General features: G+C 38.3%; 1 protein-coding gene across 1 annotated transcript in view; it reads left to right on the forward strand.

Annotated features, from left to right (window-relative positions):
* The window catches only part of SPON1 (spondin 1), a 213,978-nt gene extending 203,500 nt beyond the window's left edge, over positions 1–10,478 (forward strand). Inside the window, exons 8-16 of the mRNA XM_075712940.1 lie at positions 3,138–3,339; positions 4,899–5,039; positions 5,378–5,453; positions 5,893–6,075; positions 6,409–6,579; positions 6,693–6,860; positions 7,726–7,890; positions 9,192–9,455; positions 10,315–10,478. Coding sequence (XP_075569055.1) covers positions 3,138–3,339; positions 4,899–5,039; positions 5,378–5,453; positions 5,893–6,075; positions 6,409–6,579; positions 6,693–6,860; positions 7,726–7,890; positions 9,192–9,455; positions 10,315–10,478 — 1,534 coding nt within the window. The remainder of the gene's footprint in view (positions 1–3,137; positions 3,340–4,898; positions 5,040–5,377; positions 5,454–5,892; positions 6,076–6,408; positions 6,580–6,692; positions 6,861–7,725; positions 7,891–9,191; positions 9,456–10,314) is intronic.
* The last annotated feature ends 1,660 nt before the right edge of the window (positions 10,479–12,138 follow it).

The following is a 12,138-nucleotide window of genomic DNA, read 5'->3' on the forward strand; positions in this document are numbered from 1 at the left end:
ATTGGCAAGCCTCCAGTCATCAGGGACCTCCCCTGTTAACCAGGACTGCTGATAGATGATGGAAAGTGGCTTGGCGAGCTCCTCTGCCAGCTTCCTCAATACTCCGTCCGGCAGATAGACTTTTGAGTGTCCAGGTGGCGTAGCACGTCGTTAACTGCTTCCTCCTGGATTATGAGGGCTCCATTCTGCTCCCCGTCCCTGTCTTCCATCTCAGGGGGCTGAGTACCCTGGGGACGACTGGTCTGGCTATTAAACACAGAGGTGAAGAAGGCGTTAAGTACCTCAGCCTTTTCCTTGTCCTCGGTGACAATATTCCCCCCCACATCCAGCAAAGGATGGAGATTCTCCTTGGCTCCAGTTTTATTGTTGATGTACTTAAAAAATGTTTTTATATTATCTTTTACAACAGTTATTATAGTTAAATTACAGCAACTCAAGAAGGACTGTGAATGTTGGGCAACATTATATAATTGTGGTTCAGATTTGTATGCATACTGCTCACAAGTATCCACACAGAAATTAGTTAATAAAGTAGCAAGTATAACAAATACCTTTTTATGATGATATATATTTTAAATACTTCGTTCTTAAACACTGCATATAAAATTTTTTTAAAATGTCCAACCTAGCATGTTGTGCTGCACTGCAGGGAAAGTGTATGTACATTGTGTATGTGTCTGCACAGGAGTGGAGGAAGGAAGAGGAGAAAACTTTCTTCCATTCGTCCTCTATTAATCTTTACAGTTCTGTGTTAAACAGTGAGGGGATAAAATACAGTAAAATGGCTATGATACTAGCTATCTGTCTTAAAGAAGGAGCAGAAGATAGGTATTTTTTGTGAAGTGCTCTAAAATTGGAAAATTATGGGAGGCTTAGGTTTACTGATATCATTTTACACATGCAAAGGCTTGTAAGCAGAGTATCTCCTAGTGGTGTTCCTTTACACAGTTTCAATATTTGATGTAGTTATAATTTAAATACACAATTAATTGTGATTTATATTAATAACATGATTAATACTTACTTGGTGAACAAAGCATTTAAAGCTTTAATCGTAGGTGCCTCTCACAAGAATAACAGGTGACAAAAGAAAAATCCATTATAACATGTCTAAAGTAGTCAAGGGATTTCCAACCCTCTGCCTTTAAATGGTAGGATTGTGTCTGCCTCTCTTGTCTGTCCTGAGAGCATACATGCACAGAGCATTGAAATGTAATGTCACTCAATACATACCAACTAACTTAGTACCAGCTCAGGTACCAGACACAGTAGTGAGCAGCTCGACACTGCCCTTGCTTTTTCCCTGAAAGAACTGACCTGCATCCCTATTCCTGCAATGTCCATATCAGACATATTCTTAACATAAAGATCAGGTATACAAACACACATTGCTTTGTTATTTTTACTGTGTACTTTTTAGACTTCTGCTGTGTACTGTGTTAAATATAAAATTCCTATAGGGAATTCTTAGAAACCCTTATAAAGCAGTAAATCCTTTAGTTAACTGAAGTCAGTTAACAGGCTTTTTAAGAACAATCACTGCTATGTACTTGACAAATACAACAGGATACTGTGTTCACAGAGTGAAGTTGATACCGTCACCCATTATTTTATTACTTCACATTATACAAACCGTTCAATTGAAATCAGAGTTCTTTGTGTCATGAAAAAAAAAGGTCATTTGCATCTCTTTCTGGGAAAGGCAGGATTAATATCATCAAACACTTAGAAGCTCTTCTACTCAGAGTCTTTAATTCAATGTAAGGTAATTTACACAGTAAGAAACAACTTCTAAAAACTCTGGAACAGAAGTGGCTAGAACATTTTAGCCATTAGCAAATGTCTACTTCTGCAACTTGCCTCTTGAAGGGGAACTAGATACACTAACTTAGGCATCTTACATTTGAAACTGCGTGGTAAACACTCAAAATCATTGTCTTTGGACTGTTCTCTTTTTTCTAATGTGCTGAGAATGCTATGAGCCAGAAAAAATACACAAATGAAATGTCACATTTTTACAGGGACACAAGCATTTATAGGAAGGATAAACTCCTTATGACTAGAGGAGAACAATGTATATGCATTATATATATACACAGCTATCTGACCCAAAAAGGGAAGATGAATAACACTGTTATAACCTTACATTAAAAATAAACATGGTCTTTAAATGCTCATAACGCAGTGTGTTTTGGCATAAAATAAAAAAAAAAAAAAAAAAAACACAACAAAAAAAACCCAACCACAACTTGACTCTGTTTTGGTGCAAGTCCTATAACTGAAGAAAACTTGGGTTGACATCAGACCAGTATTTGGTAGAGCAGAAATTGCCAAAATCATATTTAAAATAACTCTGCATTTGCTGTTGCTCCTGAGAAAGATGCCATGAAGAGGTCCAGGTTTTCATCTGTGAACAGAAACCTCCAGTTCAGGCCTGATTTTTATTTTCCATTTGCATAGGAATGTGATAGTTGCTCGTCAGCATCGCAGAACACTGCATGATTCAGCATAATTTCTTCCTAAGGGAATGACTGACAAAGGCTGGATGAATAGAATTGTTTTCACATACACTGGCAGAAACCTGCAAAAGTCTTGGCTGAACTCTCTAGGGCTGGCAACAGCCATTAATCTCTCACTTACACGAGCACTAAAACTCTATTAATGAGTGCTTTTTTGCACACATACACACAGTAGCACTTCCAGGCACTTTGGCATCGGCATTTGTATTATCTTTTGGGGGAGAGGTCAAAAGAATCCCAGCAATCAAACCCTCAGGGTATTTCTCTGCTATTTTATTTCAAATTTTTGTAAGTGTCATGACATTTTTTATTATTGTTATATAACTAAGACATAAGCATGCTGCTGCAGCAGCTCTTTATTGCTACATCTCTCTCACCCATTAAACTGTAAATCTCCTTGAGTGATGTCATAGCTGTTTCTCAGATGGTACGTGGAGACTAAAAGTACAAAGTGCTGAGCAGGAGTCCTCTCCCTGACCTGCTTCTCCATCTCCACATACCGGGTACACGGTGTCATGCCAGTGTTCAGTATTTCCCAGTTTGAAGCACCAGTTTCATTGCCCTCTAACAGCAAACTTAAATTCAGTTGTTAATAGTCTTCCTATGGCCAATTTGCAGGAGAGCTGCTCCCTCTGCTGAGTTTTCTGTCGATCGTCACCGGCACCTGATGTCCTTCCTCACCATGCTCGGCCCCAGCCCGGACTGGAATGTGGGTCTCTCTGCTGAAGACCTCTGTACCAAAGACTGCGGTTGGGTTCAGAAAGTTGTTCAGGATTTAATACCCTGGGATGCTGGCACAGACAGTGGTGTTACCTATGAGGTATGTGGACTGTCTGTAATATATTCAGAACATAAAGCTCACCTTAAAGCAGTGAAGAATGAAAGCCATCCGATCCATGGCGATGCCATATATGCCTTTATACTACTCTAGTAAAAATTTTGCTTATAATGCATTAAAACTAATTTAGACAGATGTTAGCTACAGTTACTGTCAGTTGTTGTGTCTGAATTCCCTGAGCATTATTATTAATGGGATAATATTACATACACCTGGGTTATTTTTATAGAATCATAGAATCATTTATGTTGGAAAAGACCTTTAAGGTCATCCAGTCCAACCATTAACATAACATTACCAAGTCCACCACTAAACCAGTTAAGCGTAGAGTAGCAATTGCATGTTTCCTGGCTTGGTGGCTGAAATATTTATAATGAAAGTAAAAACTAGGAATCATTAAGATTGGAAAGGACCTCTAAGATCATCATTCCAAATATCAACCCAACACCACCATGCCCACTAAACCATGTCCCAGAGTTCCACTTCTACCCGTTTTTTGAACACTTCCAGGGATGGTGACTCCACCACCTCTCTTAGCAGCCTGTTCCAATGCTTGACGACCCTTTCCGTGAAGAAATTTTTCCTAATATCCAATCTAAACCTCCCCTGGTGCAGCTTGAGCCCATTTCCTCTCGTCCTATCGCTAACTACTTGGGAGAAGAGACCAACACCCACCTCACTACAACCTCCTTTCAGGTAGTTGTAGAGAGCGATAAGGTCTCCCCTCAGCCTCCTCTTCTCTAGGCTAAATAACCCCAGCTCCCTCAGCCGCTCCTCATAAGACCTGTGCTCCAGACCCTTCACCAGCTTCGTTGCCCTTCTCTGGACATGCTCCAGCACCTCAAGGTCTTTCTTGTAGTGAGGGGCCCAAAACTGGACACAGTATTCCAGGTGCGGCCTCACCAGTGCTGAGTACAGGGGAACAATCACTTCCCTGCTCCTGTTGGCCACACTATTCCTGATACAAGCCAGGATGCTGTTGGCCTTCTTGGCCACCTGGGCACACTGCTGGCTCATGTTCAGCCAGCTGTCAACCAACACCCCCAGGTCCTTTTCAGCCAGTAGCAAGTGTACTTACACTATGTGTCTATACAGACAGTAGAGACAGCTGAAGTTAGGCAGGATTAGTCACATCCTCAGATACCACACATATTCTACATATTCCATATACCACACATATTTTCAGATGACAGAAGGTGGCTGTTTTTTTCATTCAGACCTGGTCTTTTTAGAACCTAAGGAATTTCTTCAGTTACAATGCAGCTCTGGAGGCATACTGAAGAATATTTTCTATTAATGTAGTTACCTAACCACACAACAAGGCATACATCTTATTGTGAACCCAGCTTCAGGTTTGAATCCCGAAGTGTTAGAGAAGTGCTTGCTGGCAAAAAACCCCAACACCTTACCACTGAGTTCAGCTTATATTGGAATTTCCTAATTCAGCATTTTGGAGAAGTTTTAACTTCTGCAGAAGAATTACATTATTAATAATAATTATTAGTTTCTTTCTTAACATTTTTTTTTCTTTTTGATTGCAGTCTCCTAACAAACCTACAGTGCCTCAAGAGAAGATCAGACCACTTACAAGCTTAGATCATCCTCAAAGTCCATTTTATGATCCAGAAGGAGGCTCTATCAAGCTGGTAGCTAGAGTTGTCATTGAAAGAATTGCACGCAAGGTATAATATATATATAAAATTCTCAAGCAAACAAAAAACCCCACTTCATAAACAACAAAAAAAATTCCTTCCTGTCCCTTCTCCATCAAATCTACACTCATTACCCTACCCACAACAAAGATAATGGCAGAAAAGAACTAAAACTGTTTCTTAAATTTAAAACTGTTTTAAGGTATTATTTCTCCTACTCCTGGTAATTGCTGCATCTGCTTAACTGGGGATTTCTTTTTAAGTATGCATAGGAATTAGAAGAGATAAAAGTGCTGCAGATTTAGCCCCTCTCGCTGTGTACATATATAAGTTTCCTATATTCAATGTCCACAATAATTTCTTTGCAGGGGGAGCAATGTAATATTGTACCTGATAACATAGATGATATTGTGGCAGACCTAGCACCAGAGGAAAAAGAAGAAGGTACTTTTTAAATTAGTTTGTGCTGTACTAATTTATATTTTGTTCCATTCTCCAGTGTCATTTCTAGATAAAGTATAAAACTGACTTAGGACCAAAAGTCCCACTCAGTGCCAAACAGTGATTTAGGTTTTCATCTTTTCTGGTATCTACTATTAGCCTTCCCTTATACAGCAAAGAAATTGCGTGTATACCTGGAAGATGACAATAACAATAAAAGCAATAAGAGAAGCCTTTTGGGGTTCAAATAAAAAGATTTTTTTTTTTTCAAATGAAAGTTGGCAATTGGTCTTTTTTTTTTCCTTTGGGTTAAAAACAGAGAATATGGAGTACCTATATTGAATGTATCCTATTAGCATCTAAAGTAATCACCAGCCAAGTAAAGAGAAGCAAATGGAGGACAGTCTATTTTCAATGTTCACTGCCTTTTCCTACTTTTTAGATGATACCCCTGAGACCTGCATATATTCGAACTGGTCCCCATGGTCAGCCTGCAGCTCTTCTACGTGTGAAAAGGGCAAAAGGATGAGGCAGAGAATGCTTAAAGCTCAGCTGGACCTCAGTGTGCCCTGTCCAGATACCCAAGATTTTCAGCCATGCATGGGTCCAGGCTGCAGTGATGAAGGTAACCAACAGGAAAGGGTGGAGGAGAAGAACACCATGTACTGTTTGCTTTTCCTTTAAAGCTCTTAAAGCTGTTGGTTGCTGTATGACTTGGGTTATGGCAAACAGAGGAATAATTGCTGAAGAATACAAACTGAAGCTGTCTCTGGTCAATTCGGGAGTTCATCTGAGTCGGTGCATGAAGTACGCAGAAGTATAAAGGAAAGGAGTAAAGTAAGCAATAGAGGACAGGATAGAGTGTGAGAGGCAGCATAAAAGTGATACTGCAGACAAAATACAGATTTATCCGCAAGTATGTTCATATTAGCAATTGAAATGGTTCTCTGTATTTTAGATGGTTCCACTTGCATGATGTCTGACTGGATTACATGGTCCCCCTGTAGTGTTTCCTGTGGGATGGGAACGCGATCTAGAGAGAGATATGTAAAACAATTCCCTGAAGATGGCTCTATGTGCAAAGTGCCTACTGAAGAGACTGAGAAATGTATTGTAAATGAGGAATGTTGTAAGTATGTTATTTAGCTTTGTAAAATACAGCCAATAGCAGGTGCACTGCCCAAAACATTTTTTCAATATGAGGTCTACTAGTGAATGACTTTCTCTGTCCGTTTTGAATAGCCCCTAGCAGCTGCCTTGTCACTGAATGGGGAGAGTGGGATGAGTGCAGTGCTAGCTGTGGCATGGGGATGAAGAGACGACACAGAATGATAAAGATGACTCCCGCTGATGGATCCATGTGCAAGGCAGAAACCACAGAGGCAGAGAAATGCATGATGCCTGAATGCCGTAAGTGTCCGTGAGTTTATCTCCTCTGCTATAGAGGCATCATTTCTGACACATTGCTCCATCACACAAAGAATATAACTAAACCAGAAGCAATGTTCCTTTTTCTTGTTCTCCTTAAAATTAGATCCCTTAGGGAACGTGCACCAACAGAATGAGAGTATCAGTACAAAATATTCAGTGGTATGCTTTTACCATATTACCCATACAGTGATGTGTATATTAGCCAGCCATACATAAGCAACTCTAACTTATGGAGTAAGGGTATATTTAATCATAAGGCTAGAATAAAACGGTGCCCTCTCCTTTTAGCCCATGAGCAGATCAGAAATCAAGGTGCTCCTTTCGTGCAGTCAGCCAGTCTGACCCTTACTGTGACTATTAATATTGTTTTTAATTTCTTAAGAAATGTTAAGATTTTCATCAAAGACAAAGAATTAAGTTTAAAAAGATTTTTGGTAGATAAAATGTGGAAGTATCACATTTTAAACTGTATCAATTTGAGCTTCCAGTTCTGTCCGCTGCAACAGTCCAGGTTTTTTTACAGGAGTCGTGATTGAAACATACCTTCTTAAACTACTTGTTCCCCGGAAGTACTGGGACTCTGCAGATATGAATAAGATATAGAAAAAGATAGCAAAGAAAAGGTATTAAAGCCAAGCAAACCTTTCAATTTAATATGGTGTTTTTTGAGTTTCTTCAGCAACATCATTCAGCTTGTGATTCATTTTGTCCAAAGTGACAACAAAGTGTAATTGGTTGATGACAGATAAAACATAGTACGTTTTCCACCTGTATTATTTTCAAAATGTATACCTTCATAATTTATGTATAACAAGAATTCATTACCTTTTTATTTTCATATTAGATACCATCCCCTGTCTACTCTCTCCTTGGTCTGAATGGAGTGACTGCAGTGTAACATGTGGGAAAGGAATGCGAACCCGGCAAAGGATGCTGAAATCTGCTGCTGAGCTTGGAGACTGCAATGAGGAGCTGGAACAAGCAGAAAAATGCATGCTGCCCGAATGCCGTAAGTGTGGGAAATTCTCTGGGAAGAGAAGGCTAATTACATGTGTCACAGTCTATGGGTCAAAACTCTATAATCATTTTTTTGTATCACTTCTTAGATAGGAGTGATATCAACTGTGGATTCTTTCTTTTTTTAAAAAAAAATTTGTATTATGATCATGCACTTTCGGCTATTGAGAGCTGGAATATGACTGTGTCTTAATTTCAGCTTGCCTTACTTAACCCTTGATGATTGATAACCAATATTGCTTTGGGTATACAGTTTCTGCATCTTTAACACACTACAACTTCAGGCAACAGTTTGTGTACTTCCCAATAGTAAATAAGTCAGAATTATAAAATCTATTTTTCACTCAAATGCAGAATGTGTGCTAGGAAGGAAGGAAGGAAAGAAGGACTAAAATCACCTGTGTGATTCTTTTAGCTCACAGAAAGAGCACAAAAGAGGCTCGCTCCATCTTTGATACATCTCTGAACTGTATCGTAGCCATTTTACTGATCTACATTCCTTTGCGACCTGGAATATTATATGAGCCAGCGGATGGTGTGGAGACAGCTTCATTGATTTTTTTACCTTACTCCACTAAAATCCTCCACTTCTTGGGTGGTGCAAATTTCTAGTTGCTTTGCAGTCTTGTGAAGCATGATAGCCTAAGGCACTGCTGAATGAATAAGATATGATTGCTTTTAGTGTCCTGTTGCCAGCTGGTTTATGAGGCTTTATAACTAATTACATTATTTTTCACAGAAAGCATTGGTTAAAAAGGCTTTTACACTGTAATTTGCTAATTCAGCTTTTCTTAAATAATGCGAGATATCATTTTGATTATTATTCACTGGGGCTGTAAGTTTTAAGCAGTGCTGAAAGATGAAAACTTAAGGCATAATGGTATTAGTGAATCTTGCTTATTGCATAAGACTACCAGTAAAGCAAGGCTTAGATCTCAGAGGTATCAGATTCTTTGTAAATGTAACTCAATTTTTAACAGCTTTTCATTATAAAACAGACGTATGGGTGGGAAAATTGAAGAAGGCACAGGAGAATTATTTATATGTTCTTTGTAATTTCAGTGATCTGCCAGCACCACTCTTGAAAAACAAATTGAGGAAAGTGTCAAATAATAGTTCTGCTAGAAATGGGCTCAGAAAATTTTGACGTGTAGCCTCACAACATTTGCTGAAAAGCTTAAGTTGCATTCATGTATTTAAGGCGTAAAAACTCATTAGGCACATCTGTGTGTTTCTTCTTGACTTGATGTTTATCTCTCACAGCTTTCATGTAATATTTCTCATTCTTTGCAGCCATTGACTGTGAACTAACAGAGTGGTCCCAGTGGTCCGAATGCAATACCTCGTGTGGAAAGGGCCATATGATCAGGACAAGAATGATTAAAATAGAACCACAGTTTGGAGGAACAGCATGCCCAGAAACTGTCCAACGTACAAAATGTCGAGTAAGAAAATGCCTGAGAGGCCCAGGTATGGAAAAAAGGCGCTGGAAAGAGGCCCGGGAGAAAAGGAGAAGTGAACAAGCAAAAAAAAATATAGATAGTGAGCAATATCCAGGTGAGTGTGAAACCATTTTTTAGTATGCTCATGCCTATTTGTCTTTTTGGCGTAACAGGAGTTTATGAGCAGCTCCACTTCGTGCTGCGAGAACATTTTCAGCATTTCAGTCTAGGGAAAATTTTAGCAATAAAGTAAAGCATAGCCACTTTCAGTGTTTGCCTATCACCAAGAACTTGTGACCTAAGTTTAGGGCACAATGGAGAAAGACTCACATCTGTCCATGTCCCATCACTGAAAATATTTTAGCTTCTTCACTCCAAAGTGTGGAATGTGAAAAAAACCTAGAATTTAGACCTAGCAAAGGACTGACTGCAATTTCTGCAGACCTGGGTGATAATTTTTGCATCCAGTTACCTTTGAACCTTGAAAGTATTTGTTCCTGGATCCAATGCTGAATTTCAAAACTGAATTGATTTCCACTTCAATAATCTGGTTCAGACTCAGACTGTTCTGAGAGGTCTGCTCAGACTGCTTTTTCAATAAAGGACAGTATTATCAAGCACTGATACCTCAAATCAATAAAACATAATATCTTATGGTATAGTTTACATTATCTGTATATGAATTACTGCTAAGTTGTGGTTCATGCTTGTTGGACGTTTAACAGTTTCTTAATTTTATGTCTTTTATAACGTAGACAGTAAATTTCTTTTTTAATACATTTTTTCAGTGTTTGACAAATGCACCTTGATTATATTTAACTGGGGTTTCTTAATTCCTACTGTAAAAAACTAGGCAATATGCTATCTTAGAATCAAAAGATGTAAGTGTGCACACATGCATAGTGGTACACATATTGAGATATGTAGGTTAGACTGAAATACTAAAAACTTAATCAAATGACTTATTTTTTCAGTTTGTAGGCTGAAACCATGGACTGCTTGGACCGAATGTTCTACACTTTGTGGAGGTGGAATTCAGGAACGCTACATGATGGTAAAGAAGAGGTCCAAAAGTATTCAGTTTACTAGTTGCAAAGACAAAAAGGAGCTAAGAGCATGTAATGTTCATCCTTGTTAACAAAACACAAGGCTTCCAAGTGATGCACTCTGAGCTAAATGGAAAGTCAACCTTGGTTTGGTTTTTAAAACAAAAAAAAAATATAAAATGTATATTAGTTTTCATTTTTGCAGTGTGGTTTGCTTTTTAGTCTTGCTGGTGCAAGAAAAATATTTTATAAATATTTCCTCACAGATTTATGCTGAGAGTAAATCTTTGGTACTCCAGCCAGCCCTTAATGCATAAAAATAGTAAGTCATTATGAGTCATTTAACTAAAATACAGACATATCTGTGGACATGGAATAGCCATATAGAAATACAGCTTGTAAAGACATGGGATGCATGCATGTTAACATAACTAAGTTAAAGTGACATGTTTCATGTGTGGGAGGATTTGTCTCTCGATTTGATTTTGAAAATCCAAAGCAGTGCCTACGTGATTACACAACTATGCCAAGGAGTAATTTCAGTAATGCTGGTTCAATAATATTAAAGGTGCATGTTTATCTTTTTACATTCTTGGGTTAAGCTGATAGTTATAATAATTATCCTATATACTTCTCTTAACATGGTCCATGCAAAATGGTCTTTGTTTCTTTAAAACTTAAAAAGGAAATAATTTGTGCAGCTCAATAGTGATGTCTGCCCACTACATAGTCACAGTCAAAACAGCACACAAAGAAAATATGTGACTGTCATAATATATTTAGATGCTGTATTCTTATATTTGATCTATCCACTGCCTCTCAAAATGGATACAAAACTAATAGAATTTGGTCCAAACACAAAGAGTCACAACAGCTGTGTCACAGAAAGACTTCTATATGAGAGACACTAAATAATTAGATTCAGTTTCATGAGGTTGTTAATCATAGGTGAAGAGAGAAATTATGATATAATAAAAATGATAGAGAAAAGGTGAGCCAGGTTCTCATGCATCCCTTATAACAAACAAAGGGAAGCGAGCCTCTGAAATGAAACAGTGACAGCCTCTTAAAATATTAATTAGATTGACACAAGAATATATTTACAGAAGTGTCATTTATGGTTTTTTACTCAGAGCATAGGAAGATCTAAAAATTACTAAATTTGTAAGAATTACTCATTTTTAGATATACTAGCTGGGATAAATGTCTTCCCTGACCACTTTTGAGCAATCAACAAACTGCCTGAGACTAAAAAATAGCTCCTCACCATTCTAACTGCTTTTGCTATTTTACACCGTCTCCTCCAGTTTAGCTCTCATCCCTACGCATAACCTGGTGTAGGACCAGCGAGACCCTGGGCTCTACTTGCTATTGGAATATAATACTGTCCTGTAAGTTTAACAAGTCAACATTAAAGATGAGAGATGAAAGGGATGGGTTAGCTTTTGGTCCAGGAAAGGCAGCATACAACTATGTCTCTACATAAGTAATAACAATGCACTGAAAATAAAGACTGTTGATGCTGACTCTTAAAACAAGCTTGAGAGAAATGAATGGAGAAAAAATTATTTTATAGTCTCTTTAAACCAGCCTTAAGTAATTTACTCACTTCCTTAACACTTGGTCACGGTCCTGAGAACCCGACACCCAGGTTTTAAGTGTCTGTATTTGATGTGAACCACAACCCACCGAGGCTGTTCAAGTTCACCACCACTACCCTGGGAATCCTCTCATTACCCCCTTGTACCTGAA

The sequence above is a fragment of the Pelecanus crispus genome, chromosome 6 (assembly GCF_030463565.1).
Source record: "Pelecanus crispus isolate bPelCri1 chromosome 6, bPelCri1.pri, whole genome shotgun sequence".
Classification (NCBI taxonomy): domain Eukaryota; kingdom Metazoa; phylum Chordata; class Aves; order Pelecaniformes; family Pelecanidae; genus Pelecanus; species Pelecanus crispus.